This window comes from Prenolepis imparis, unplaced genomic scaffold (assembly GCF_030444845.1).
Source record: "Prenolepis imparis isolate NDT839.2.m4 unplaced genomic scaffold, iyPreImpa1.0 SCAF_11, whole genome shotgun sequence".
Lineage (NCBI taxonomy): Eukaryota > Metazoa > Arthropoda > Insecta > Hymenoptera > Formicidae > Prenolepis > Prenolepis imparis.
Window position 1 is genome coordinate 7,445,981 of NW_028141169.1, and position 27,244 is coordinate 7,473,224.

Genomic DNA, 27,244 nt, shown 5'->3' on the forward strand with positions numbered 1-27,244 from the left:
GTGGGAAAAGGGAAAAAACAGAGAGAAGGAAAGAAGGACTGTAGGTGACTGGCCGGCTGACTGAAGACTCGTAAGATCGTAATTGCAACGGCATGGTCGAGTCATGGTCACGACGACTGACAATGAGTCAATGTCGTTGTCCTCTCCCGCGGCTGTTCTGCTCCCTCATTCCGCACGGAAATTCTTGCCCCGTCACACGAAAGCGAAGAAAATCGGACCTTATCCGATGCAATCCGGTCCGGAGAAAGGTCGTGACACAAATCATCTCGTCGTCGGGTTACGTCTCGTTCGCTTTCGTCGTCGATCGATCGTGCACGGACAATGGAATTGGAACAATTGTAATTATCGTCGTGATTTCACGAATCACCGATTCCATTTATAGAACGGAATGGGAGTAACAATTTAACGATAGCACAAATCGATTTATATCTAGGTCGAGAAATATTTTTCAAGCACATTGAAGTGGTGTAAAAAATTATAGGAGATTCGTAATAATTCATGGGATAAGAGTTTTATGTTAAAATTTTATTAAATGAATTTTTTCTAATGCTTTTTGTTTTCAAAACTGTATGAAACATATATAAGCTATCATACGATAGACATTATTGATATATAGATCACATCTAGCACCTGTTGCACAGCCATTCCATTCGCGCGCGACAAGATGTATAAACTGAATCTCTCTGCAGAAGTTGATAGAATCCTGTTATCAAACCACCTCGGTATAATTACGTAAGATAATTTTTGCGCGATTCGCAGGTACAGCTAGCTAAATAACACGTTTCAATGGTTAAGCTTTAAGTCGTTCTATCGGCGTCTTCGCGAGTCATTGACTGCTTTACACGCGAAGAAAGTAGTCGGTGAAAATAGTCGGATTCACCTTGACGCGATGCTCCATCAAAGATAGACCGCGGTATGTAATTAAACGTTTATCAGATTATAGAAAATCGCCGTGATTATCTGCATTTATACGTGTTACACTTATGTACACAACTCTCTCGTCGGAAGTGATAACATGCTTAATTATAAAGTTTCGTCCGTTTATAGCGGCGGACTCGCCTGTTATGTTAGCGTGACATAATCGGGCATGTTTTATGGCGACTGGTCGCGCGAGCCTACCGTGTGACAGAACGTTCTCGCGACAGAACAGGACGGGATTCTTATTACCGTAAATCGTGTTTTGTCAAAGAGAAAAAAATGCGTTTATTGTGCCTGCGTACAAACGGTGGATAATTATATTAAAGAAAATGTTTTCATTTTTTTGACAATGGCAAGCAAATAAAAAATTAGTTATTTTTTCTGTTAGGTTTTATTCTATTATCTTTCTGTAAGAAAAATAACGATAACGATGTTTATATATCTGAATTATAGATAATGATAACGGTGTTTATTCGTCTTAATTAAGCCGACATAATTAGAAGCAAAATCTCGGGCACACAACAGTAGACATGTAACATTTTAAATAAGGAAGAGCATCCAAAATTTATAACGTGCGAAAAATTCTAGCAGTTTTTTTCATTGTCTCAGTACCTACTCATTTCGCTGCTTAAAAATATATCTGTATCTTTTTCACAATTGCAAAATTAGAGATCAAAGAAATTGCAGTCTCGTAGTTTAATTAATTCTTTCGTTCAAGTTTTAGAAGCTTGCCGCAAATATATAAAATAAATACATGAAAAATAACACATATTTATAGAATTTAAATTTACGATATATAAAGATTACTGAATTTTTTTTAACGGTATCTACTTTATATTTATTATCACATAAATCATATTACTTAAAAAAAAAAGACGAGATATTGTTGACACCGAATCGATGTTTCTCTTTGTTTGGCCATCGTGAATTTTGTCACTCTCACGATTTAACGGAACACCCGGTACCTCGGCTAGTTGAACACCATAATTGACTTGCATGGAAGTTCGTGACTTCGAGTCGAAACTCGAATAACCGGGAAACCTGTGAAACTTGCGGTACTGTTGCGAATAAAATTCAGACATCTTGCTGTAAGCGATCGTGTAATAGCGGCCTATAATTATCGCGAGTCGCCGTTTACAGCAAAAGGTGGAATATCTCCGTAAGCGATCACTGTTTATCCTGTCATTTTAATATCACTCGTTTACATAATTATATAAATTTACATTATAGTGAATAATATTTTATCGCGAAATTGCAATGTCATATCACTGTCATTTTATATACAATCGATGCACTCGATGATGATTGACGCAGATTTAATAAAACCCGTTACATGACAATTCAAAATCAAAGTCAGACGAGATTACTGTCTGATATTGATATCATGCTGTTTATCAATGTATTTCAAAAGTAAGGCACATCGACTTTGTGTGCGTATATATATATATTTTTTAATTATAATGAAAAGCTTTTAAATCTACTAATACATCGAGTATATTTTTCAGATACATATTGACATTCTGATCAAATCAAATATTACTTTTATCAAAATGGAAAAAAGATAAAGATTTTTAAATTGAATTATAATATGAATGAATCGCGATAAGCCGTCGATATTCGTGACTGAGCAACGCAACGGTGCTTAAACGAGAATCTAAATGGCTAATAAATTTATCTTAGCTCAGTGGTCAGTCAGAAATCGAGTTACGCGATCAGTTTTCTGGACCGCCCGTCTCGGCCGCGGTCATAAGAGCGTGCAATGTGCTTACGACCGGTCACGTTCGGTAATCGCTCCTACGCTGGTTATGAATATCAATTTACGTCCACCTGACTGCTCAAGATTCATTGCATCCAATTTGTTATATTCGCGCTTGTTGCGCTCAGATCATTTGAACGGCGCGCATATGAGCATCTATTTTAGCTAAAATAAACCCAGGAGGCAATTTTAGAATATAAAAATGTCGCATTTTTATAGCTGTCACAATTAAAAATGTTTTTTCGTATTGATACGCAAGTGTAATTGATTGTAAAATTTTAATATCAAATTAAAGTTGAAATATGGATATAAAAAGTAAAGAAGTATATATTGTGCATGCAGACAGAGTGGATGTATAGCACTTATCTCGTAATATTGTATATCTCGCAAGGCAAAAAGAGAGGCAATATTAGACGGCGTGTTTACGATGGAACCACCCAACGATCGACCAAGATTTGCACATTTTACTGGTAGAATTGCGAGGCAAAACCGACCTATAAATGCACATTTCAACGGCCACTTAAAATTCCACTAGCTGTTCTCTCTCTTTCTCTCTTTCATTCTATTTTTACAAAGCTCGAAAAAGAGAAACAGGAAGATCGAAGAAATTGTTCTTCAGAAACAACGGAACGTATAGTAATATCGTAAACAGAGAGAGTGTGGATATTGGTATTCTTACCAAAAAGAATAAAATAAAAATATAGAAAGATGCAGAACCACAAAACATAACGTAGGAAAATTGGCAGGAAAAACAGTTTTAAATTATATGATTCCTTGCATTGCTCATACATTATTCACTGAATCTACAATAGCAGAGCTATTTTTTAGGAGAATTTTTTATATTGCAAAAGTAATTTAAATGTTCTTTAAAAAAGTTGTATTATATCAATAGAAATGTTATTATAATTATAATTATATATTATTATATTAAGTATATTACTCTTGCAAATATAAATACTATATCACAGGTACAATATTAATTTCTGAAATAAACTTGTGTGTGAACATGTGTATCCTGATCTTATCGATTACGCAACGTGAATCTTGTAGAGAAGAAAACCGTAGAAATATTTCTGCGGTGACGATCGGGCTAGTTGGTAACTTACGATATAGTTTTTTTTATCCAAGCGCGGCTTAGCGAGAGAAACGATTGCCCGCGCCCTTGATGGGCCACAGGCAAATCGTCTGGAACGTGCGAATCAGACCGCAATCGAAGAAGCCAAGGGAAAGGCAAAGCGAGACGAGGGACGAAAGCAGTGTCACGGAAGATGAAGATTTTTTTCTGTAAATTTTACGCATCGCGTAGCAGTGCTGCAACAGCTGCAACATTGTCGGGCGCGGTGATTCGTGAGGCGATAAATATAAAAGATATAAAAATATTATATAGTAGATGTGTATACACACATAAATTAAAGCTCTAATAATCTCTCTTTCTCTCTTTCTTTGCTTCAATGTAATTATTATCTCATTTTTTAGAACATTGTCGTGTCGTCTTTATATGAGGTATAATTATTATAATATTTACACACACATTCCAAATATGAATCTCTAATTAGAGAATATAATTTATTTAAAAAGCACGTATTTGTACGATTTTAACGATATTTTTAGAATAAAGTACTAACACGTGCACTATATGATGCACTATCTTTCCTGTAATTGTAACTTCTCCCTGTAACGGTAAGAATACAGTCATCCTTTATTAGCACGTGGTGGTAATTGATATTCGAACGGAAACGAGTAAATCGTTCACACACGCGTTGTTACGATTTTTCTCGTACGCTTCTACAAATCGATCGGACACGGAGTAAACCCGCAGTTGAATCTACAGTGATACATTAATCCTGCGGTTAGCCGAGTTTATTATGCTTCGGATCAGTAATGAGACAGCGGCGAGAAGAATCGCGTTATTCGATGCTTGCAAAAACTGGCTATCGTTTGGACATGCGAGATTTTTTCTTGCGTCGACGCATATAAATTACCACGAAATTACCATGGAAAATCTTGATTTCTCTTCCTTTTTCTCTCTCGCATTGGGATTTATTGGGATTTCAATCGAATGTGCAACGAATCAGTGGGCGTCGATGTTAAAAAAAAATTGGAGCTCGCGCGCGAACAGAGTCTTCAATATTTAAGTCTCGACATTTATCGCGATGGAGGATCGTAAAGCGCGAAAACGACATTCCTGTCGAGTCACCCGTGAAAAAGCTTCCGCGTTAGAGATGCCTCTATCATCTCGGTCGACAGACAAGTCGAAAAATTGACGTGCCTCCCAGCGGAAGCTCGTAAAATTGAAATTAAGATATATCAACGGGATTTAATCGTTCTCGTGTGGAAATGAGATCATCGATTCCTTTCTCGACACCGCGGAAGAGCACGTGATGACGCGTAACGAACACTCTTTTTTTCCATTTTCCTGCAACTAGTTGGAAAAATCTTTTTCTTTTTCTTGTTTTTAATTCTCGTAAAAATAAAAAAAAAGTTATGCATTCCATGTTTTTTAAATGAGATATTAGCAAATTAAAATTCAAGTTTATATAAGTTTTATATAGCTTTATAATATATAGCGATTAATGGTAAATTTAAATTATTCATACGCTGCCCTTTAAATATTAATATGTGATTGGCAATCATTGAGCACATCTTCGAAAGAATGAAATCAAATTGATCGTATATAAGATTGCATTGATTTAAGTGATCGATGAAACTTGATCGTTTCCGGGATTATCATGTAGGGCATATTGACAACGACGTCACAGAGAGGATCTGGTCGCCAGGAATACAAGCTCTACAACTAGCTGTAAATTAACCGCACACCACGATACGGTGATCCTTCGTGCATGTTCTCGCTCGTGCATTTATGTCACGCTATATACATAGCTCTTACGTATCGTAAGGCATAGCCGGATGTATCGCTGATACGTATCAAAGATTATAAATTTTGCGTATTTTATGCAAATTTTCGACGACGAGTCATGAATATTAAAGTTATGCGTTAGAATTATGTTAAATATCGACAAAACTTGTTCTCACCAACGATATTATTTTAATTGCACATGTTTTTATTTATGTCACATTATGTCTTTGCCCAAATTAAATGGCCCGAGAACCTTCGACAAAATTAAGAAGAAGATGTATTAGAAACGCGCGTTATGCATCGTATGAAAATTCGCCATAAAAATGACGTGAAACGTGATCTTGAATGAAACTTCTCTGTACGGTATGTCGCCAGTTAATTGAAGGCACTACGAATCGAAGTGCAATTTTACATTGTACGGCAGTGTGCCGTAAAAGCGTGTGTGCATGAGTAAACGCACGCACATCGGCAACTGTCGGAGCAGCTAGATCGCCTGTGATCGCGCTTCCTTTCTCGGTGCATGCAAACCAGTGCACGATCCTCCCGAGCACTGTGGTTAATGTCCCGTTTGATTGGTCGGCACTTCGGTGTGTACGCGATCGCAGTGAACGATCCATCGGCGACGATCGATCCCGTGATCGAGAATAGCCTCGTCTCCGAAGCGTCCTTTTTCACTAATCTCGAATGACGGGCGTTTACGTTCGATCTTGGCTTTGCTGCGTCAGGGATTTTTGGAGCGATCTTATTTTTAGAAGAAATGGAGAAATAAAACGTTTATATCCCATTTAAATTTAAAATCTAAGGTTGTTTTGATATCTCTTTGCATATTTTATAGGAACTTATAATATTCTTTTATTATTTTCTATTTATTTTTATGTTTTTAGAAAATTCAATATTGCTTTTTGCAAGAAATTGTAAAAATTGTGTTATATTTTTTTAAATATTGCAGTTGAAACTATTACATTATGCAAAACTTTTAAACTTTGTGATTTTTTAATTTTAATTTATGATATAAATTTGGAGCAATTTATTTTATCCAAGAAAAAGATTGTAAGTATTAGTAGGAATTATTATAAATATCGACACACAAATGCTATTAACATCACCTGTTGATATCAATAAAAAAAAACCATGAAAATCAAGAATTTAGAAGAAAGTAGGGCAAAATGAACAAAGTAATAACTAATAATTAATAATTTTCGAGATTGCCGATAAGTGTACATGACGGTCAGAAATTATAGAATATGCTGCTGGAATACGTGCAGAGTAAATAATAGCTATGCTCTACAGTCTAAAACAGGTTCTACATTAATGATGCAATATTACATCTTCATTAGCTACATTTTTTTTATGTAGGCACATAAGATTTCAATATATTTCAATAAGTTTGAAAGGTACAACGTCACGATCTATCTAATAAGTTATGTTGAAACATGTTACTTTAATTTAAAAACTTTTATAATTTATTTCCGTCATGTGATAATTAAAAAAATGTATTAATATCTTTATTTTATTTCATAAACTTTCGCAATTTTTTTTTTCATGGATTTTTATTTCGCACGAGGAAATTATACGCAGATTTAGCACGAAAAAAAGAGTTTCGCGAGCGTCAGAATGACAGTGGTTTTTACTACTTGTAACGTCGCAGAGGCGCGACAAGTGACACTGATTTAGGCATGTAACGGTAGAAGATGATATCCTTGCCGCGTTTCTTTCGAAAGAAAATGGAGTAATTATTATTTAGGCCATTCTCTCCGTAAGTGTATAACTTCTCGGAGTCGAAGATCGGATACTATAAGAATAGCCGGATAATAGATTAATTAGATACATGTTGCCGTTCCGCTTCGAACTAATCGATTAGGGATTTTTGTAGGGAGCTTCTCAGCGTACAAGCTTTTTCGTATCAGTGCAGCAAATCGCGACCATGGTCCGTGAAAAACGCATGCGGGATAATATTTCTGATCTTCACGTAAATTAGTCGGTAATCAGTGCTTAATACGATAGTGGAAAATAATCTTCCACGAAGATCGAGCCACGATTTGGTATCGACATAAATTACATGGATTCGTAAACACATTATTTTAATTTACCGGCCCGGGGATATAATTAATGACCGGCTACGCGACGACTGGCTCCGTAATTTTACGTTAAGTAATTTTCCATAAAAATTATCCTAAGATGTGTATTATTATAATATCAGTCGGTCTTAAAAAATGTTACTGAGAGGAGGCAATACAAGTAAAAACCGATTCATCATAATATAAGCTATTTACCATAATCCTACGACATCACGTAACTCTGTGACGTAAAAGAACATGAAGATGTAATGACAAATTTACAAAATTATTAGACTCTTTCCAATATCACCTGGTGACACAATTTCATTGCGTCGCATCTCGCGATATCAGATGAGAAAATCAAAATTATCTGCATTGAAATTCGCGCAAAATATAAATCAACATCGTCAGTGTTCACTTACAGCGTGATCTTCCGATCCATCCTCGCGTCAGCTATGCACTATCCGACGATCACCTTCGACCCCTCGCGACCGTCCGGTGAGAAGAGAACAGCTTCCGAGGATCACCCGAGCTCTCTATCACGAATCACAGTATCACTCGTAGAAAGCGAAAGGTGCGCGCGGCGCGTATATACACGATATGTACGTCCGTTCACCACTTGCGGTTGCTGTACAGGTCTTTCTCCACTTATGCGTGTCTGACACGCGTGTCCACTTCTACTGCGGCAGTCAATCGAACATCTCGCGCGTGCGATGACGATGTTCCGAGGGTGAGGAATCGACAACGGAGAACAGAGAGATTAGCATTAACCCTTTATCTCTCTCTCTCTCTCTCTCTCTCTCTTTCTTCTCACTCCACCGGTAGATGTATTTCGTATAACCGATCGCGGAAATTCGCTCGGTCTTTAGCAATGCCGGCTGCGAGAGCGTACCTAGAGCCGAAATAGAGCAACGTCTGCGCAACTCTATTCTCCAGTAACACTCTGAGATAACCGCCGCGCCGGTGGCCGCCGCGCTCTTCTTCCACGGTCGCGGAAGGTGGGAAGATCAGCAGGGAGGAGAAAGACGTGGAGCGTAGAGTAGAGGTGACCGCGGTGACGGTGATGACTACGGTGGAGGTGGTGGTGACGTATTGGTGGTGGTAGTGGAGAGGTAAGTGACGGTGGTGATGGTGATAGTGGCGGCGGCGGCGGCGGTGGTGATGTGGTGGCGGTGGTGGTGGAGGTGGTTGGATATGGCTCGTAAGAGGATGCTCACTGTATGGAGCACTGCACCGTAATGACATGGTCTAGGAGATGCCAGTCAGTTTTGTAATAACGACGGTAAAAAGTGAATTTCCACCAAGGTGGGGAAACGCGCCTAGGGCCAATCCGAGAGTCCGTTGCCCATCGTCGGCGACCAATCGGAGCACAACTTTCCAGAATGCGACTATTCTTCTTCTTCCTCCTCTTTGTCTTCATCTTCTTCATTTACGTCTTCTAGTACATCTATGGCATGACATCTTCCCCCTGTGTTCGTCCCCCGCTGCACCAGAATGGCTCAGAGGTATTGTGCTTTAGGCGAAAGTCTTTGCGATGCTTCATGCAAGTTGTGGAAATTGAATAATCTGCCACCGCGTTATGTCATTACGTTTCTCAAGTGTGCATTAAACGGAAGCTGTTGATGTATCTTAGTAAGAATAAACAGTATAAGTAGTACAATATAATATAAGAACGGCAGCACGTTGTACGTGTGCGTCTTTCGAAACTACCATTCAAGATAGATTTAAATATGCGTGTACACATGTTGTATAATTCTTCACTTGGATTATATTAATCGGGATAAAATTATTCTTATTACTTTAATAAGTGAAAGAATTAATTTTCGATCTTAATAATTAATAAATTAATTAGTTCTTTATATAACGAAGGCGCACACATTGACTTGGGCCTGATAGGTGTGTATTATTTTACTAGATTAAATATAAGCATTACTAAAAGTCTTACGGTTTCTGTGATAGCTTAATTGCGACGATACATTCTGATAATATTTCAGTACATCTCGCTAATGAGAAGAGCAGTAATATATTCAAACGTTTGTCGCATCGCCGGTTCTGTTATCATTTAATTGCGCGCATAACGGAGTATATATTTTAATTCTGAAGAAGTGTTCCCCTTACACAAAAAAACAATTTGGGGCACATGGAGACTTGGGATATATGCGAAAGAAAGAAAATTAGAAATTAATTTGAGAGACTCCGATTTGACAATTTATATAAAATAATTCGAGATTTGATCTCTTTGTGAAGTTATAATTTTTTTAGCACTATATATAATCACTTTCTCCGTGGAAAATCGAACGATACATCGCGGCGAACTGAAACATTCGCGGTATTCAATTTCAAGCGGAAAACGCTATATTACGGTCCAGTATTATTTTACATCCGTATCCTTCGATTTGAATTTCAATCATAATGGGCGGTACAGTTAAGGTGGTAGCTGTATCATCGGTAATATCGCGCGATAATGTATGCGCCGACGTCTCACTCTGGTATGATAATTGCCGAGAGACGCCGCGCTCGCGATATTGATATGAAAATACCGCGATTCACGATTGCTGCTGCAACATATGTTGCACGCATAAATACGCAGAACGATAAGTCGTTCTTTATTGCATAACAGTAACGTATTTCTTAAAACCCGAGTTAGCGCCGCGCGGTGCATCCCCGATATATTCTTATTGCTTCGTATTTCAAGACAGGTATGTTCAGACAGGATACGTTTTACAGCTGTCGATGAAACTGCGAATCGACAAATTTTACCGTTCGCCTTCCAACGTTTCTGTCGCACTTGCACTGATCGCCAATTAAACGCTCCAAGTGGCTGACGTAATGCTCGATTGTCATTCAAACATTTCTTCATAAGCGTATACAACATATAAAATATTGAACATTGATGAGAAGAACTTTGTAATTATAAAAAGGATCGATCATGATATGCGAGAACTAATATCTTTTAACGTGCATTATTAAACGAAATAACATAGCACTGTGTATATTATACATGTTATAATTATGGAGATTATTATTAATTTTCTCAGTTACGCCAATTTATTGTAAGCGATTTTATTTCATTTTACTTACTTTGCTTAATTAACGCGAGATTTATTTATTCGAGAGATCAGGGAGAAGTGATGGAGAATTACGCGAATTCCTCGAACATAATTGTCCTTTCCTTACGGAAGAGCAACACCGCATAGTAAAGCCCGAATTATTCATTGGCGGGGCCAGTTACAGTTACAAGCATGATTAATCTGGCACGGACGATAAACGCGGATAAACGTTTGCGCGAATCTTCGCGGAGGCTGCGCATCAAACAAATTTATCATTTTTTCGCCACATCTTTCTCTTTTTCCTGATTGGTATCGGCAACTTGAAACAAGCAGCGGAAGAAGAAAGAGAAAGAGCAATGATGAGCGGTAAAAAAACGAGAAAGAGGGAGATGAAGGCGGAATATGTAGGAATTTTCTCTCATACGCCTTCTCTCTCCGGTTGCGATAAAAAGGGCTATTGTGTTTAGCAGAAAACTACTGTCGCTTCGCGAGGCGTTTCCGCGAAGATTCCGCCTCGCACTCGTCTAACGGCATCCCGCGCATCATCCGCAGGGAAATTGCCGAAGTACCCCGGGAAGCATTATTACGCAATGGGCGGTTTCCGCGAACGCAAGAAAGGACTTGGCTTTTCCAAGATAGATTCCGTCTTGCGGCTTGAACGTTTAACTCTTAATGACAGGCGGATTCATAAAACGTTTTTATCGCGACGCTCTATATTTTTCTCCTTTGATTCTTGCAAAAAAGTGTTATTACTTTGGAACATAAATAACACCGACTTTACTACAAATTCTTTTTTCCCTTGTAATCTCTGTTTGTGCTAAATAAATGTAGGGCAAAATGTAGGAAAGCGGATAAATTCTAAACAGAGTTTAATTATGCGCAGATACGAAGATATGTGTAAATTTATTCAGAAATAAAATTGTACGAAATCAACGGTTTGTTTTCGCGCAAGTATTTTGTACAATCTCCGCGTGTTTCTAGAAATTCTCGGCAAATGTTCAGTGCATAACGGGAAGTATGGACAGCGAAATTTGCGAGATTGACGGCGCATAGAGAGAGAAGGTTTCTTGCACGGGGTAGTTTCGCAGAGCGAGGAAGCCGCTACGTGTAAAGAGGTATACGAAGAAGCTAGGCGAGTAATGAACGAGATTGGCTTATAATCTCGATTTCTTACGGCGGGAACACTTAGTCTCTATTCATAAACAAAATTTAGTAATAGAATTTACTTCGAACTCTGAAGTTAAGATCATGAAAACGTGCAACTTTGACCTCGTATTATTATACTTAACCACAGCCGTGGCCCGTAATATATTCTCCATACGCAATACGGTGTAGTATATGTTATGTTCTTCTGCAAAACGGTGAGTTTACGAAGGTGCACATTACGCGAAACGTAATGATGACTAGTCGAAAACAATAAGACCAAACGAGATGCGCGAGGAATATTGAATGCCAAGTGCGCCGCGGTTTCGAGAGAGGCTCCCGCGAGTTTGCGCGTTCGCATAACGGGAAACGATATCCAAGCGATATTGACGAAATTGACGGCAGGGAGAGACTTCCTTGCGTTTCGCGCGGATCCGAGGAAGATGCGGTGCAAGAAGAAGAAGATGAAGGAGAAGAGGGAGCCGTCAAGGTTCCGGGTTCGATTCCCAGGGCTGCGAAGGAATGGCGCCTCTCTCCCTCGCCGTGCGATCTAGATCGAGAGACTTAAAGTACTTTCCTGCCTATCGGCCGAGAGAGAGAGAAAGAGAACTCGAGAGCTGTAGTAGCGATAAATTATTGCAGTACGGATGATTTCGCGAGAGCAAAGGTCACGATCGACGTCCGAATACGGCGCGGAGTTCGCGAGGAAAGAAGAAGACGTAAGTGCTGTCTTATACACCTTCTTTACAGGTTTAAAACTATATTAAGCGAGGCGAGAGAGAGAGATTTCGTCTCTACAAGTCTAGCATAATGCAGAAACGCGTTAATGAAAGATAAATTAAGAGATAACGCGAATTGAAAAAAACACGTTCACGCAGAATTGCATGTTAAGAAAATCAAGATTTCAATCAAAAGGGTAACTGTCGACCTACGCATGCGATTGTTATTAAGATGCTTTTATTACATCCGTCTAATATATTTTTTGTAAACTGAAAATCGCGTAACCAAATATTCGAAAAATATATTTTTGAGTTATAATTGAATATCATCTTTTATCTAAAGTCTTAATTTTCAATACGATCGATTTATAACGAATCCATACATTCGATTGTGACTTGTCTATATTTTTTCCTTTAAATCTCTTTTTTAGAAAACAATTTTTAAACCCGTTATATTACCATGCAGACCTTCAGATACCATATCAATCATAAAGGGTCGTAACAAACAGAAGAACGGTAAACACGGTCATATAAAAAGGAATTACCCGTGAGAACCTTTAAAGAGATGCGCGTAGTAGCCCATCGAATGCTCCGACGATCGCCGATAAAAAGATCGACGTTCTCTTGTCTTTATGCGCGAGAGCTCAGGATGATTTAAGATAATTAAACTTATAATACACAGTGTATTTTGGTAATATCAACATTATCTCGTAATATAGTCGGTGAACATCTGGGCCGCAAATGATTTTTTTTTTACTTATTGTCGGTAGAGAATATTGCGATTCAATGCTTGTTAACATTCCATTCCGAAAGCCAGTAAGAGCTTTGGGAAACATCCTGAGTACGGAGAAGTTAAGCGATGCGTCGCGGATGTGCGCTTCGGAACTCGCCGCGCGAGTACCAGAAAATTGCAATCTTGAATCTTCTTTCCACGATCGCGTGCATTCTTATTCTTGACGATCTGCCTTGACGATAGAATCGTGCCGACTTCCTTGTGTATAAGTTGGAAGTTGTTAATTCGTGGAACGCTAATCCGTTGCGTGAAATGAATCGGATAACATGCGTGCACCGTCGTCGTCGTAAATCACAAGAGGAGATAATAGACACTAAGGATAGATAATAAATGCTGCATTGTTCCGTAATTACGAGACTTTTCGGCTAGGAATTTGTTTAAACTTTGATCCGAGAACATTGCTCCCAGAATTGCAATTAAGAGAAATATTGAAATGCACATTAAAACACACACATATATAGTAAATTATATTTATATATATAATATATTAATTTCATTATACTGTTCTACTATATTTCTCACTTTTTTATTTTTATTATGCTATATTTTTAATTATAACTGATTCATAATTTTATATCATGTGCAATATTTTGTTCGTATACGCGGATAACTTTTGGTAGTCAATACGAGATAATTTAATAAATTATATTTATATATATATAATATATAATATATTAATTTCATTATACTGTTCTACTATATTTCTCACTTTTTTATTTTTATTATGCTATATTTTTAATTATAACTGATTCATAATTTTATATCATGTGCAATATTTTGTTCGTATACGCGGATAACTTTTGGTAGCCAAATAAGAGATAAATAAATTATCTATCGATTCGATTATCGATTTAAACGCAGCTTAATTTGCAGAGACCGCGATTTTCTGAATCGCTCGACTGCAAGAATTTACTTCAGATCGCGTAAATACTGTAATGACAATAGAATACTGCTACTTCTCTGAGAAGCGGTCGAACCGATCCCCGTCCGTTACATTTGCCGTTAGTGATTTACAGGTAATCCGCTTTTCATTATCCTTTAATCTAGGTCTCTAGTGATTCTAAACACTAAGCGCGACAAATGCATTACTAAAAGGATATTACCGTGCGAAACGTCAAAAAAACGCGACGTTAAACGGTGCCTCGCACTCCTTTCAACATCCCGCGATTCAATCAACGATCAAATCAAAATTGTTGTCGCGTCTGCTTCGGTTTTTTTTTTCTTTTATTCTTTTACCGCCATGGTAGACAATAGCATCGTATAGCAGTTCTCCTCGACTCGAGTTTCGAGAATAATCTCGAAGAGAACATCCAGTTTAGGCGCCCTTGCGCGTCTCGTGGCTTCTTATTATGTATTTTCCGTAGAATGAGGGTTAAACGGGACAGCAGCCTTGCCTCGCGACGATTATGCTCCGTAATATGCATGGGGGTCGATCGAAACCCACGATAGCTTCGGTGACGCAGCAGGTTTGGCAAAGCACGCTATTGCAAAGCGCCGCACTGGCTTATTCTTACGGCCCATTGTTCGAGTTTGTGTGAACTTTCGGAACAGCTGATTACAGTGTGTACAGCTAAGCGAAGCGCATATAAACGAACCTTCTATGCACAGTTACGACTGCATCGTCTCGAAATCTTGAAACGGCCTACGTGCATCTCGGTGCATCGCATCGTCTGTCGACGGGTCTGCGATCTGATTTAGAGATGGACTTAAAAAATGTAGCTCTTGTATACATACGGAGGAAATTTAATGGTAGAAATATTTTTCAGCGATCGCAATCTCAATCGACGCAGTTCTATTTATGATCCTAATTAGTTCCGATTCTAATTATATCGTCTGTGAAATTCTCAAGTTTGTAGATGCATGTATGCAATGATGAAGAACATTCTATTCATCAGAGCGTCGATTTAAATAACATCAAAAGTTCTGCTTAATTTATCGTATTGAGGTTGCTAAGCTTTAGAGCAATTTTCTTTAGATCTATAACAATGATACATTTTTATATTTATGGCATTAAAAGGTTAAACGAATTAATTATAGAAATAAAATTGAGAAGAAATACTAGAATTCAGTATGCATGTGAATAAATATGTATGTATAAAAATTTGCAAGTTAGCAAAATTAATTGAACGCGTTTCGCGGTATAAACGACAGTCTAAGTTTAGACTGATTTTTCGTCCCGAGCGATTTAAAATCTATTCTAACTTCTGGAGAATCTCCACTTTTTCGACTATAATAACGCCCTGGCGTTAGGTCGCACTCGTAATACATAAGGAACAAATTCTTTCGGAATGATCCGTGAGAAAGGATGGCGTCTTTCATCGTGCCACGTCGTTCCCTCGTAAAAGTCAATCCTGCTGTATAAAGTAGAGCAGGATTTTCCTCTTGGGCAACTACGAAGAACTCCACTCGGAAGCTTGGAGAGGGATCCCTTAACGCGCGGTTAGACGACCGCTCGTATATATTGACCCGTAGGCTTAATCTTCTTAAGAAGAACCTGCCAAGGTTGTGAGGTATATAACGTGAATGCGCTCCGAGCACTTTGCGCCGCGGCGGAATTTTTCGCTCGTTTTTACATGTACATTATGTGTACGATGTAAAAATTAATATCATGTATATTTTATGAAACAGAGTATAGAGCTTCAGAAGGACCTTTTTATACAAATGCATCGAACCATTTTTATCTCAATATAATAAAACCTGAAAGTAGAAGTATTAACTTTTATTTTCATACATTTAAATCTATAAAAGAAATAAGGAAGAGAAAAAATAAATAAATTGTTAACATAATTAAAATTTTACTCCATTTTGTTGGAGATCGCACTTAAAATTTTTCTCCGCAAATATCAAGATATATAAAAAATTATTATTCAATTTCTATTTTATTACATGAATGCAATTATGCAATTAATGTCAATTTTATAATTGATTTTTAATTTGTACTTGGAAATATCGTAGTTATCTCTGGGTAAAATATTTTATTTTTCAGTCTCATACAGTTATTTGACTTATAACTCAAGATTTATGAATGTTTATCGGTTTGCCTTTAATCTTCTCTCAGGGAGAACTAATCAAGCATTTCAATTTGTATTGAAATGAGACGAGTGCAAATACTCATCTGCTATTTTACATGGTATCCCGAATACGCAACGGACTTCTCCGGCAGTTGTTGCGCGCGATTCGCAATTTACCGGACTCGTTTCATGCTCAACATCCGGGTGGAAAAATGCGCGAGCCTCAGTGAAATCGAACGAAACGTTTCTCGCTGGGGCAATTGCGAGATGCACGACTTGAAAGCCGGCGAGGATCTTTAACGCGCGGTTAGAGAAGAATGTACATACCTAGCAGACTAGGATAATCGATGGGAGCACCTAGCAGATTACGTTCGAAAATTCACGGGAAAGCGGGATCGGGCAGCCGTCGCTTCTGTTGTACAGAAGAGTATTTTAAAAGTCCGATCCACCTTACGGCGGAGGGCTTGCCCTTGTTCCTCTTCTGTCTCTTAACAGCTCATTAACCACGTTCAGCCTCAACCGACCTCTCTATGCATAAACTGTGCTGGCTTTCAAGGCACGCAGAGTCTTCGATCTCTGTAGATTCTTCAGATAAAGCGGCGTATATCTAAAGTCGCTTTGTTACTCTTTGAGAGGAAGCGACGAAAATCTTAATAAAAAAAGTCAATTACTTATATATAAAATTTACTCCCTGAATAGGTACAGTGTTCTATTCCAAAAATAATTATGTATCGAACGTCGAGTTAAATGCTGAGATAAAAAAATTTACGATACATTCGTGATCATTTTATAATTATCATCTTATATTATGTTGAATAATATATGCTGCTGATTATGAGATAATTAATTTTTTTTTCGTGTGACCGTGAAAATTCAAAGCCAAACGTTATTTACGTGATACATGCACGTAATAATATTATTAAGGAAAGTAGGTATAGGAAACTTTCAACAGAAAATATCTATTGAAATCTTACATGACATTCGACACTGTTACATTATTGCAATAATTTTAATTGCATTACATAAGCAAGGAGAACAACGCATTGAAAACAATGTGAGACTTTTTCGATCTACGAAGTCGATAATGAAATTGGAGCAAATTTATGTATGAGAAAAGTTTATTAAAATTAGTAGTGTTCAATTAAGAGTCGTATGTAAACAATTAACTATTTTGCTATACTGAGAAATACACCGTTATGCATAGTGAGAGATGAATAGGAAGATTAAAGATCGAATGGAGTAGAGAGCAAAAAGTGATCTAGAGAAAGTTCAATAATTCGTAAATATAATATTAGAATATTTCTTTTTTTAAAGAAAAAAAATCGCAGAAATATTTAAGATATATAAATATGAACGATCGATAGTTCAATTTATAATACTAGGTTTAATTTCCAATTTTAATAGGGGGATGAATATCCTTAGATCATATATTTATATAGATTTATGTGTGACTACCTTGTAAAATGTGCAATGTCGGTTACGAAGGAAGGAACGACGTAAAAGCACGCCGATGAATAAGGGCTAAAGTAATGGGCGAGGGAGTGTACAGTCACGCGATTCTCTCAGTCGCGTCAGAAAGCATTTTCTATGAAGATTGCAGAGCAGTCGTTTACAAAACTATAAATTACATTTTCAAATAGCTTCGTCGACATATCCATTTTGTCATTAAATATCAGCGCGTTAATTAGTTCACGTATTAAAAACCATATAATGGTATATCTCTTGTTATACTTTTTTTCCAATACATCATACTTCTTAATTTAATATTTATTGAAAATGAAAAAACGCTTGATTATTAATACATTATTCACATAAACTATAATAAAGAGAGAGACATCGTTGCAAGTACAATTAAATAATTTTTATAAGATTGATTATACATGCATAAGAATCACAATATGTGAAGATACACAGAGAGAATTTTCTTTTAGAATTTACCCTGAAAATCGTGGTAATCGTGGGACAATGTGGTATGGAAAGAATTTTATGAAAATTTCTCTGATTAATATTTATATATCACAATAAACATAATAATATCTACACGTTAAAATATCAAACATGTTTAAGTAATTTTACCATGCAATTTAGTAAAATTAATCAAACATGTTTTATATTTTATTGTGATAGATATTATTATTTTTATTGTGATAAAAATATTAATCAGAGAAATTCTCATAAAATTCTTTCCACACTATATTGTCCCATAATTTTCAAGATAAATTCTAAGAGAAAATTTTCTTCGTGGACGGTTTATAATTTATACGCCTACAAATGGAATATTCTATTAACGCATTGTAATTAAAGCTAAATTTCGACAGCGATTGATTGCATCAATAACACCGACTATCGAACCCTGGTAAATCCACGCCGGATGTCTGTCAGATAGTATCTTACAGTGAAATTAATTTAATAATTATCCGCCCCCTCGGGGCATCCCGCCGTACAATTTTCATTTTAACGAATTGCATTCGCGCCGGATAAAACTAAAAGCGACCATGAGTCTCTCGCTGGTAAGTAACTTATAATTAAATCACGCCCACTGCCTCATCTTCCTTTATTATTTCTGCACACGTCAATACCCGACATTCACCGGATACGCTCCCGAAGAAGTTTTCGCCTGAAATAATTAGAGAAGATGCTCGAAATAGTTTAGTATACTACTACTTCTAGAGTAGCGGTATATTTTTCACAAACACATATACACACACAAATTTAATCAGTTTGAAACAATCATTTATTTTACAGATAAAAAATTCATTCAAACTAGAATCTCTCTCTCTCATCTTTAGAATGCTATTATATTATTAATAAGCTTTTATTATGTACATTTAGTGTAATGTTGATAATAAATTATAATGTTTTAATACAATGAAAAAATATAATGTTAACGCAATGTCGATACTTTATGATATTGACAGGAAGTAAGAATCTTAAGATTATCGATATTTTTTCTTCGACGATTTGTACACCTGAATGGTTTCATGGTCATTTGCTGCTACGGTTCGATGAACTCTTACATCTCTCATTTTCTTTGTTATTTTCCGCTAATTTCATTATTAACGCGAAAAACTGGCGGATGCTTTGTCCAACTTGGCAAAGTTTCTTAAGTGCGAAAGAGTTGCGTCTTTTAAAGAATCATTTCTGAAAAAAGTAAGGCAATAATGATGAAAGCTTATATGATATGCGGACAACATTATTCTCTTTGATAGGAAAATTTATCTGTTAACATATAATACGGTATGTAGATAGATGAATAGATAAGATTGATGAACAGATCGCGCGAAGCCGACAGTTAGATCGCTAATCCTCGCACCGCCAGATAATTCATGTAGATAGAGAAACGCCGATATAATATGGATCAATCCCGCTCGAATAATTATACTCGTCGGCTGAAAAAAATGTATATCCTATATAAGCGTAACAATAGTACACGCATACAAACATCTCGTATATATGTGCTGTTTGCGAAAAGAAAAAAGACAATTCGTCAGAGCACCTTTGCATGTGCACGTAATGATTCGGTTTTTTTTTTCAAAGATTCATCGTGATGATGCAAATTAGAATTATTGACGTATAAAATAAGCACAATTTTTTTGCAATTGGATTCAACATATATAAGATGCATAGCAGATGTAAATATAATAGATACTTATGATCCAGAAAGAATGTGTGTTCTGGCTAACAAAGATATGAACAATTATACATATGAATTATACAGTTATATTTACATATGAATATAATTGAATAATTATATGGCAAATGTGTAATTTTCTTCTCTTCTTTTATCTTCTTTTATTGCGAAGAATCACTTTTCTTCGTGAATTTTAATGAATATTAAAATGAGATAAAATAATTAAAAATAATAATTATTATATATATAATATTATAATTTTATATATAATGTTTTTATATTTTTTTGCTGTTTTATAAAATATAGAACTTTGGTCGTCTATACATAGGTATACATAATATTGAAATATAATATGTAAAACGCATGAAATTTATTATAATTTTTAGCACCCTTTACAATAATTACCGATGATTAGAGAGAAGTGCGAGATGGTCAAAATTGTATCACATAATATTGTAGTTTGTCGTATATTGATCGCGAATGCAATAAATATAATAGTTTTAAATCATAGTTTTTTCCAAATACAATAGATCTAATTTAACCATAGATAATTGCGGCTTATTCAAAGCGATCGATTGTGCATGATGGTTACCAGAGCACTCATATACGCACGGAAGCAACATATCTATAAAAAATGCTCATGAATGATGCAAGAATTATATTACATCCGACCTGTCATGAATATAAAATACTGGAGCTATTAATTAACAGATTGGGGACCGGCATAATTTAGAGAAGATAGGTTTCCGATAATAATTTATAGTATTATACATTCTAGAATCACACTATGTATTGCATCTTACGGTAACATAATTAAAATTAAGACGCCGTTATGCACAACGGTGCATTTTAATCGAAAGAGGATCAATAAGAATCGACATATGGAGGAATGTGTATGAAAATTATCGTTGCACTAATCTTTGCTCTTCAAAGTTGGCAGATGTCTATCAAGACGCTCGTGTATATTGATAACCCATCTCTGGTCAATTAACGATAAATTGTTAATTACACCATGTATTGATTGATCTAATGAAGCTAATCCATCCAAATTTAAATAACACACAGAGCTTAGAATGAAATGTCCGAAAAATACTCTACTTGATGCGATCTGAAAGGAAAGAATTTAAAAAAATATTAATATTATTGATAAGTAAAATAAATTATAACATATTTATTAACTAATTAAATTACATACGCGCACATTACACGTATAAAATTAAAATTAATTATTTATTTGTGTGATGTCTTAATGAGAAACTTTTCAAAATATATACGATGCAGCAAAATTTCTTTTATAACTGTAAGAATTCTTAAAACATTAAATGCATTTTTTAATTCTGACTACAAATAATATTTTATTTGTAGGTCGACAAAGAGACTGCGAACTCAATTTTATTCTGAGTTCGTTGATCTAAGAAGGGCGACCCTGGTCGATCAGGGTCGTCGCGGTATAACAATAAGTTTGAAATCGCATTGAGCGCAGGTCACCCGATCGCGTCAATTTGTTCTTGCTCGTTTTCTTTGTCGACCCACCGGTGTCATCTCACGCTCCGACACTCTGCGGTCACTCAATCGTCACGAGATGCTTTATACGAAAGCCAGAGAGCTCCAATAAAATATTTCTGCTTAATGAGCCGCTTTTTTTACATCAAATTGTCGCAAAAGTTGTCTCGCGTTGCCTCCATTAATTGCGAAAAACGTCCTGGCAAGAAAACTTCTTCATTCAATTTACGCGAAAGTAAGTAATTGTCCAAGCAAGCGATGCGAAAAAAGCGACCATTGCAGTAAGAGATTGGAATCGTGTCTCGATGTAAATTCAATCTTCTATATTTAAGTTTCTGTATCTATCTCGAACGAAAAATTATGAGCAAACACGTTGCATAAAATTACACTAATTGATCTAATAAAATTTTCTAAGATGAAAATACGAACACCTTGATATATCTTATCAAATAGTTTAGATATGAAATATAATATACTGATACGTAATGACTCGAAAATAATCTATTAAACATGTATGTATTTCACATATTATATATACTTATATAGTAGTTGAAGTTAATGAGGATGCTCAAAACACAGTACCGTAATGATTGCACCCAATTATCGTTAATTGTTAAGATTCGAGCTCTCACTCATCGCGGAGGTGTAATGCTCAAGCTGTTAATTTTATAATCATTACTTTCGTAAGCTGTTATTTCCTCTCTTTATGCGTGTTTTGTCGTGCTAATAAAGAATTCTCTATCATTTAATATGTCATACAGCAATTGACAGCTTAAACGATAGCTAATCCGGACAACTTGAAATTTTTTAATTCTACATTTAAGTGGTTCTATCAACGTGTGTATTAATTTTATATATCAATTCTCTTCTTATTTCTAAAAGATTAAAAATTAATAAACCGACAGTTTTGGAGAATAATAATAAATTTGAAGAAACCAAATATAAAAACATAAAATTGTGTTAAAGTTTCTATTTCGCACGAAACGCGAACTTTCTCATCGCAGAAACATTAATACGAGCTTTCGCTTTTACTCGTACTCTACTTATTTGTACGAGAATTGTAGTGTCATCGGGAGGATTATCGGGTCGAAGGTGCGCAATGTGCGTGCTTTTCAATTAACCCTTCGTCGCGTATCGATAGTTCCGATCGGATTCACGCGAACAATCGCGATCGTATTTTCGCCACGCTGTCGACGCAGCATGATTCGATGCTTCCCAATGATTCTGTGCGATCCAGCGTATCGACTGGCAATGAGAATTGTTCAAGGACGCAGCCTGAACCTGAATATCAAGCCTCTTCTACGGTGACATTGTTTTGCCGGTTGTACTCCAGTTGTCTCATCATGCTACAGAGTACAACAACTACGCTATTATAGTCTTCGGGACGATGTAAAAAGAAAATTAAACATGATGAAGGACATTTTGCTATTAATATTTTGTATGAAGCTAAATGCATGGAGGTTTCTGTACGCGAAAACAAATAGAATGCAAGTGACTTCTTTTTTGTATCTCTTGATTTTTCTGATTTTCTCCGATGATATTGGATAAGAGAGATAATTGTATCGGACGATGAATGTCTTTCTTGTATGAAGAAGGATGTTTTATTGATAATTATATGTAACTATACATGTACGTTATAATATGCCGAGTGATAGTCGATTGGAAATATCTTAAGATAAAAAAAATTAGAAACAGACGTAAGACAAAAAAAATGCTAACGGAATGTTTTATGCGTTTGATAATAATTTCAAGTAATATTATATATCATTAAATTAACAAATCCCGCTCATTACAAGATATATAAACTATTTTAACGGGATTATGTATGAATGACTGATTTTAATCTACGACAACCTGTCATTTGTTGGCATTTTTCAGCTGCTCTGCGGTGCCTGCGTAATTAATTTTTGCTATATTAGAAGTAACCAGATGTAGTAAATAAGTTGCCTTGTGTCTATAAATCGTACTTATCTCTCGACTAGATTTTTTAACTAGACGCAAACTGTCGTCTGGTGTCCAATTAATAATAAAATTTTTGCTAATTAAAATACTTTCAAGCGCTCGCGTTTATGAACGAGAAAAAAAAGAGAAGAGATAAATGTTACATAATATATAAACCTACGTGGGGGCTCGTTACGTCTACGACTGGAAGCAACGGTGCTTGGTAACCTTGAACCAATTATGTATACTAATTATTTCGCAAGCCGGCCGTTTTGCATTTCGACGAGGCTGTCGGCTGAAGAATTTTACGCTTTTACGCTTAACCGTACGATGCCTCGTAAATAATGGCGTAGTAAGTAAGGCGTAATTATCTACGCGAATCGCGGTGAGTTAACGAAACTGCACGAGAGAAGATACACCTAGGCACCGGTCTTCGTTATTACGTAAAATATCATGTCTTTTTATGATACGTAAAAGTTTACGAAACGCCAATTTCGCATAAATTTAACGCTCTTACCAAGAAAATTGTATGAAATAAATTTCTAATTTTCTCACCACAACGCGTATGGAGAGATGTATAAATGTAGCTTTCTAAATTCCTCGTAATACGCATGCAACATGTATATAAGTAGCTCTAATTAAAATCTAAAAACACAGTTTCTACTTTATGTTGATTAACGTACACGTGTTCAACGTGTCGCTCATCGATAACAAAGTACCGAATAACACTCTTTACCTAACGTATGCATCTCTTTGCGTCTGCGAGATGACATCATCGCGAGAGCGCGGTATCCAGGAATTTAATCAGATACATATCGCTATTTACATTCTCTCTTCATCTCTCTAAACGCTAGATCTACGCGCCCGTTAGCTTCTCTAACAAAAGAAACGTCTCTCGGGCAGTTCCGCAACTCTGGGTGGATTCAACTCCGGTTCTCGCCCGATCCACTACAGATAAGAGCATCATATTCATCCTTATCCACGTCTGACACGACGACATGTCGACGGAGAAACTGTCTCTCTACTCCGCATAAATCGTCGCAAATCCTCGCGTGTCCCTCGGGACAACCGGGCCGATTAGTCGACACTGAAAGTTGCCGAGCGGTACTTCAACGTTAACGGTGTCTCTCGCAATTAAGTCTGCCTCTCCGCGGTACCAGGCCACGTGTGCGTAAGTAAGTGCACGCATACGCGTGACATGGCTCGCTTATGTTGCCTGTACAGGACAATTACCCTTTAAATTGCCGGCGGGGAGCAGAAAGTTCAGGGTGACATGTTCCTTTTCTTTCCTCTTTTTTTTCTCTTTCTTCTGTCTCTCTTTCTCTTGATCGTCCTCTTCGAGGATTCCCTCCCACTCGACTTATCTCTGTTATCTCGTGGCCGGTCGACGGAATAAGCGTGAGAAGAAATGCCTCACTCTCTGCAGGATGTGTATACCCTAATACAGTGGTACACTGAGATTTACATAGATATCGCGCTGACGGCTGAACGGGTTAATTACCGAGCTTACCGAACGCTCTTCATTCCCGTGGACTTCCTCAATTCTCCAAGTGTATTAATGGATTTGCAACGCACGGATATCGGGACGGGGACGCCTCTAATTACGTGATTATAATTGGAAATTGATCAATCTCTCGATTAAGAATGCGTCTACGCAAGTAATATACGCAAGTACTGTTAGAAGATGCTCCAGCTTATTAAGTCATACATATATCGTAACATTAACTAATAAAAAATAATTAGTAATATATAAATTAATAGTTAAGTGGATAACTATTAATGTGTATACAGATGTGTATTCTTAAAAATGAATGAGATACAATGAGACTTTGTACGAGTAAATAATTACGCACGTTTCTCGTATAAAATGTATGTAGTAGCACTATTTAAAACGATAATACTATTTTTAAGCTCCTTATCATTAATTTTCTTACAAATATTAACATAATTACACATATCTTCTATTTTTTAAGGAAATCTCACATTTGTCGATACATTTGCTTTATATAAATTTACCGACCTACTTAAACGACATAGTTCATTGAAAGGATGTTGGCTCCCAACAAGATATTAACACCCTGATCTTCGCGTAGATAATCAAATTATCTCGCATAACGGCTTCAATTTCTCAGCTCGTACCGCGACAGCATATTGGTGTGGCGTGTCGCAATAAAGTCACGCGGCAAACCTAATTACATGAATAAATTTGCAGGTAGCATAATGCGTTTAATACATGTTAAATGCTGAAGATAAAAATTGTGCATACATTTATCTTATTTTAGAATTTTTATCTTAAACATCATTTACACGGATCAAATATCGTCAAAACGATCTTTTAATATTTGTAACGACTAAGTAACAATAGACAAAGTATACATTTCAAATAATATAAAAGAGAAGACTTATTAATATAAATGTAATTTATTTAAAAAAAAAAATAAAATTATAATTCTTAAATTTTCGCAATTTTATAAATTTTTAATCCTGTATCATCTTATGATAGCTTGAAATCTCGCATTCTTTTGAGTTTTATATATTTATTTGAGTGCATATAATATAGCATGTATGCCGACGAAAGAAGTTATGCTGAAACTTTCTGATCGTACCTCTGTATAGTCCGCGGAGAACGAAGCTAAGCTTCCCTATATCTCGCCCGAAGAAAGAAGCTCATTGAACCGCGAAACGTCTTTATATCTACCGCTGCAGAAGCATACAGACGGACGATAATTAGTCCCCTGAATCTATCCGCGGTGATATAGATTTGTCGACGTGCATAACGGAGCCGCGGATTCCGCAGCATTGGTAACGACCGGCAACTCTTCCCACGAAGAATTCGATCGGACACGCCTGTCCCGCCGGGAGGAAAGGGGGACCTTCTCCCCCATAAATATAGCGACAGTATATAGGCAGCACGACGACGTCCATCGTTGTTGGACTTGCCTATATATAAGAGCGGTAATATCCCTTAAGAAGTCCGATTCACGAAAGTGATTATGTAAAGCAGCATCTGAATCGCAGATTCGGAATTATCTCTCCGGACCGCACGGGTCCGTACCGTAGGTCACGCTCGCGGCCACGCATTATATGGGCATAAGACCCTTGTCGTTCCTATCCATAATGATAAAGATCGAGAGTGCACATCTCCGTGTAATACGTGCTCCTCCGTGGATCACGTGCAAAAGAAGCACCGGGATCATTGCGATATTGCATGATCTATGACTGTTAAGAAAATATAAAATACTGCTGATAATGTATATAAGCTGGAGCTCGTAATGTAACGAGAAGGAGGATGTCGCACTCTGTGATTTCGCCATCTCTCTGATTTGGAGCGGTGAGATAACGAGATAAATCATTTGCAAGTATGTCTGGGGATTTGTAGTCCTCCGTCATTAACCTTTAGAGGGCCGGAAGATGTTATAATGATATCATCCTTGTGCTTCATCTTTTGCCGGATTACGTCATATTAGGTCACGCGTGAGCTTCTCCGCACTGAGAGAATTTTCTCTTAAAATTTACTCTGAAAATCATGGTAATCGTAGGACAATATGGTATGACAAGAATTTTATGAGAATTTCTCTGATTAATATGTATCGCAAATAATATCTATCACAAATTACAATAAAATATAAAATATGTTTGATTAATTTTATTAAACTGCATAGTAAAATTAATAATAATAATAAATTAATTAATAATTAATAATAATTAATAAACCCATCGTGTGGGTTTTAGTGGGTAGGCCCATTAATTAAGGAGAGTCCCACATAACCCCCAATCCTCCCCCAGGAGATGGGGGTATGCGTAATGCATTTCCCACACGTAAAAAAAAAAAAAAAAAAAAAAAAGTCATGGTATGTACGGTACG

General features: G+C 36.6%; 1 protein-coding gene across 1 annotated transcript in view; it reads right to left on the reverse strand.

Annotated features, from left to right (window-relative positions):
- Window positions 1–8,381, reverse strand: part of LOC145942585 (uncharacterized) — a 62,182-nt gene extending 53,801 nt beyond the window's left edge. Inside the window, exon 1 of the mRNA XM_083049451.1 lies at window positions 8,011–8,381. Coding sequence (XP_082905577.1) covers window positions 8,011–8,030 — 20 coding nt within the window. The 5' untranslated portion in view covers window positions 8,031–8,381. The remainder of the gene's footprint in view (window positions 1–8,010) is intronic.
- Window positions 8,382–27,244: the final 18,863 nt, after the last annotated feature.